This window comes from Brachyhypopomus gauderio, chromosome 17, assembly GCF_052324685.1.
Source record: "Brachyhypopomus gauderio isolate BG-103 chromosome 17, BGAUD_0.2, whole genome shotgun sequence".
NCBI lineage: Eukaryota > Metazoa > Chordata > Actinopteri > Gymnotiformes > Hypopomidae > Brachyhypopomus > Brachyhypopomus gauderio.
This window is the reverse complement of record NC_135227.1, coordinates 3,321,761-3,324,188: the sequence shown is the minus strand read 5'-3', so window position 1 is coordinate 3,324,188 and position 2,428 is coordinate 3,321,761. Positions and strand designations below refer to the sequence as shown.

At 43.0% G+C, this 2,428-nt stretch overlaps 1 protein-coding gene across 5 annotated transcripts in view; it reads left to right on the top strand.

Moving 5' to 3' along the window:
* Positions 1 to 843: 843 nt before the first annotated feature.
* scaf8 (SR-related CTD-associated factor 8) overlaps positions 844 to 2,428 on the top strand; it is a 29,766-nt gene continuing 28,181 nt past the window's right edge. For 3 of the 5 annotated variants that reach the window (XM_076978927.1, XM_076978928.1, XM_076978926.1), the window contains exon 1: positions 845 to 1,075. In XM_076978927.1, the coding sequence (XP_076835042.1) occupies positions 1,046 to 1,075 (30 nt within the window). In that variant the 5' untranslated portion in view covers positions 845 to 1,045. Of the gene's footprint in view, positions 1,076 to 2,428 lie in introns of all 5 variants that reach the window. The other 2 variants (XM_076978929.1, XM_076978930.1) reach the window with 1 other exon arrangement.

Below are 2,428 nucleotides of genomic sequence, written 5' to 3'. Positions count from 1 at the left end.
ATCGTGGGAGTGTTATAAAATTAATGATACTATAACATGTATTATTGGTTTTGTCTGATTGACGTGAAGAATAAGTTGATATTTGTATACTGATACATTTTAAGGAGTTTAAATATCATTTCCTGGGCCGGCTTTACAGGCTTTGTGACGTACGCTGAAGTGACGTCACATAAAAAAAAATCACATTTCAGGGATCATTTCATTTGCAACATTTCAGGGATGTTAAAGTGACATTTTGCCATAATAAAATTGTGGTTAGTTTTAATAAAATGTAGCACAAGCAAATTTAGCACTACATATAAATGTAATGACATGAATTTAGTTGTACATATCAAAGCATAAAATTGATTTGACCTTTACACTGTAGGTAAAGTATTCCTAGCTACTATCTTAAAACCCAGTTGTTCCAATAATGTCCACAAGGTGGTATTACAGCACGTCTGCGTTCCCTGTGCCTCTTCGTATAACCCTCAAATCCAATATGCAAATGGGAACGCAGGTTTGTTTAAAAGAAGAGCAAAGAAAATCCACTTGGGTTGCATCAAGGACAGTCGTTGTTTTAACATATTTTGTTTAGACTCAGTGATCCTACTAATTACACACACACACACGCACTTTCCCCAGGAATAATGACAGGAATATCGGATGATCTATGCAATGTGTAATTTACACATCGACCCGTGGACCCATGCCTAATGGGTGTTTTTTTTATTAAAGAATTACAGTTGAGCACTTATATGAATCAAATGAATCAAATATGTTTTTGGATCCGACTCTTCTGTGAATTGGCTCATCCAGCACCGGACTCCCTCCCGCCGCGTCCCATGTTGTGTTTTTGGATCCGACTCTTCGGTGAATCGGCTCACCCAGCACCGGACCCCCTCCCGCCGCGTCCCATGTTGTGTGTGTGTCAGCCATATTAGCGGCAGCCTCCTCCATCTCACCCCGCTCTTAACCTCGGGACATGCGAACGACAGGCCCGCTGTGAAGGCGACACGCTCCTAGACGTCCACTCCGGCACAGAGAAGACTTAACCACGCACGCCATGGAGGCCGTTAAAGCGTTCAACGGCGAGGTTTGTCCGCTATCTGCTCCCGTTGACCGTCGCTGGGGTTCCGCTGCCCGGTGTTGCGCTCTGTCGCTATAGGCCGTGATGTACCTGCTTAGCCGGCCAAGCCAGTGATAAACGCACCAAAAACCGAGTATTACTCTCTAAAATGTTTAATAAAAGCGAACCGGACCTAATTGTGACGGTTCGGCGGGGCTGAGGTTGTTTTATTTCTATATATTCGGCCTGTATTTGCGCCGTGAACGCCTCACACACGCAGGTTAGCTCGGCCGGCTAACAGGCGGGTATGCTAACTCGGTTAGCGTCTCATTTTCACTTCATGGAACCTTCTCGATAAACTCGGTACGGGGTCGTGTAGCCGTGTATTTACCTTTTAAATGTCTGCGTGTACATATAATATGGGTCCCCGGCCCTTAAATCACATATATAATCCAGTAGCTCGCCTCGCCGCCTTGTTTATTTATTTATTAGTTAGCCACACAGCTAATGATATTTGGCTAGCCAGGTTAGCCTTGAGCGACACTAGACAGCCAGCAGTGTCGAGATTAACAGGCCTGTGTGTTTCATTTAGACGTATAGATGGATTAATATATATTATATTATTATAGATGGTCCTTCTAAAGAGCTAGGTTCTATGATATTGGCTAACATTAGGGTCATTTGCAATATTTGGCGACCATCGTGCTGCGCTGTGCTGCCCACCTGAATGCAGCATTCACAGCACGGCTCAGGCGTTCATCTCGCAGACAGCAGAGCTTGTGTGGGGCAGTAATGGACATTACTGCAGTAATACTAGATGACTACATAGTTTGCATTTTTTCTCCTATAGTTGTGCATGAGAAGCACACATGATTTAAGAGCGGATGGGGAGGGTGGGGGGAGAGGACACGGAGAGATCTAGTAGGTGTTGTGTGAAGAACAGCTTGGCTTTTAGAGTTTAGGTACCAGGCAACATCCTTCTTGGCACTGGGGAAAATGCCAAGTCATTTTACAGGGCAGGAAACAGTAATGTTAAATATTTGCATTGTGGGGTTAATGGATAAAAGCAAAGCAACACAGAGAACTTAAGTCATTAGGCTATTCCTGCATTGTTTCAAGGTCATAACTTGTTGGGTTTTTTATGATTAAATTAAATGTAGTTTGGATGATACAGCTCCATTGTGGGCACCATAATACTGGAAGAATGCATTAAACCCACAGGGTTAGTACTTTAAAATGAATGACGTTTATCATGTGATGTGTGTCTTTGTACATGGATATGCATAGCATATGTTTAGTGGAAAACATTCTCCCGCCTATTCACGAGAACCTGTTCGTTTCATTCATCATGTAGTAGGTCTACTCTTATATAATTTCTTT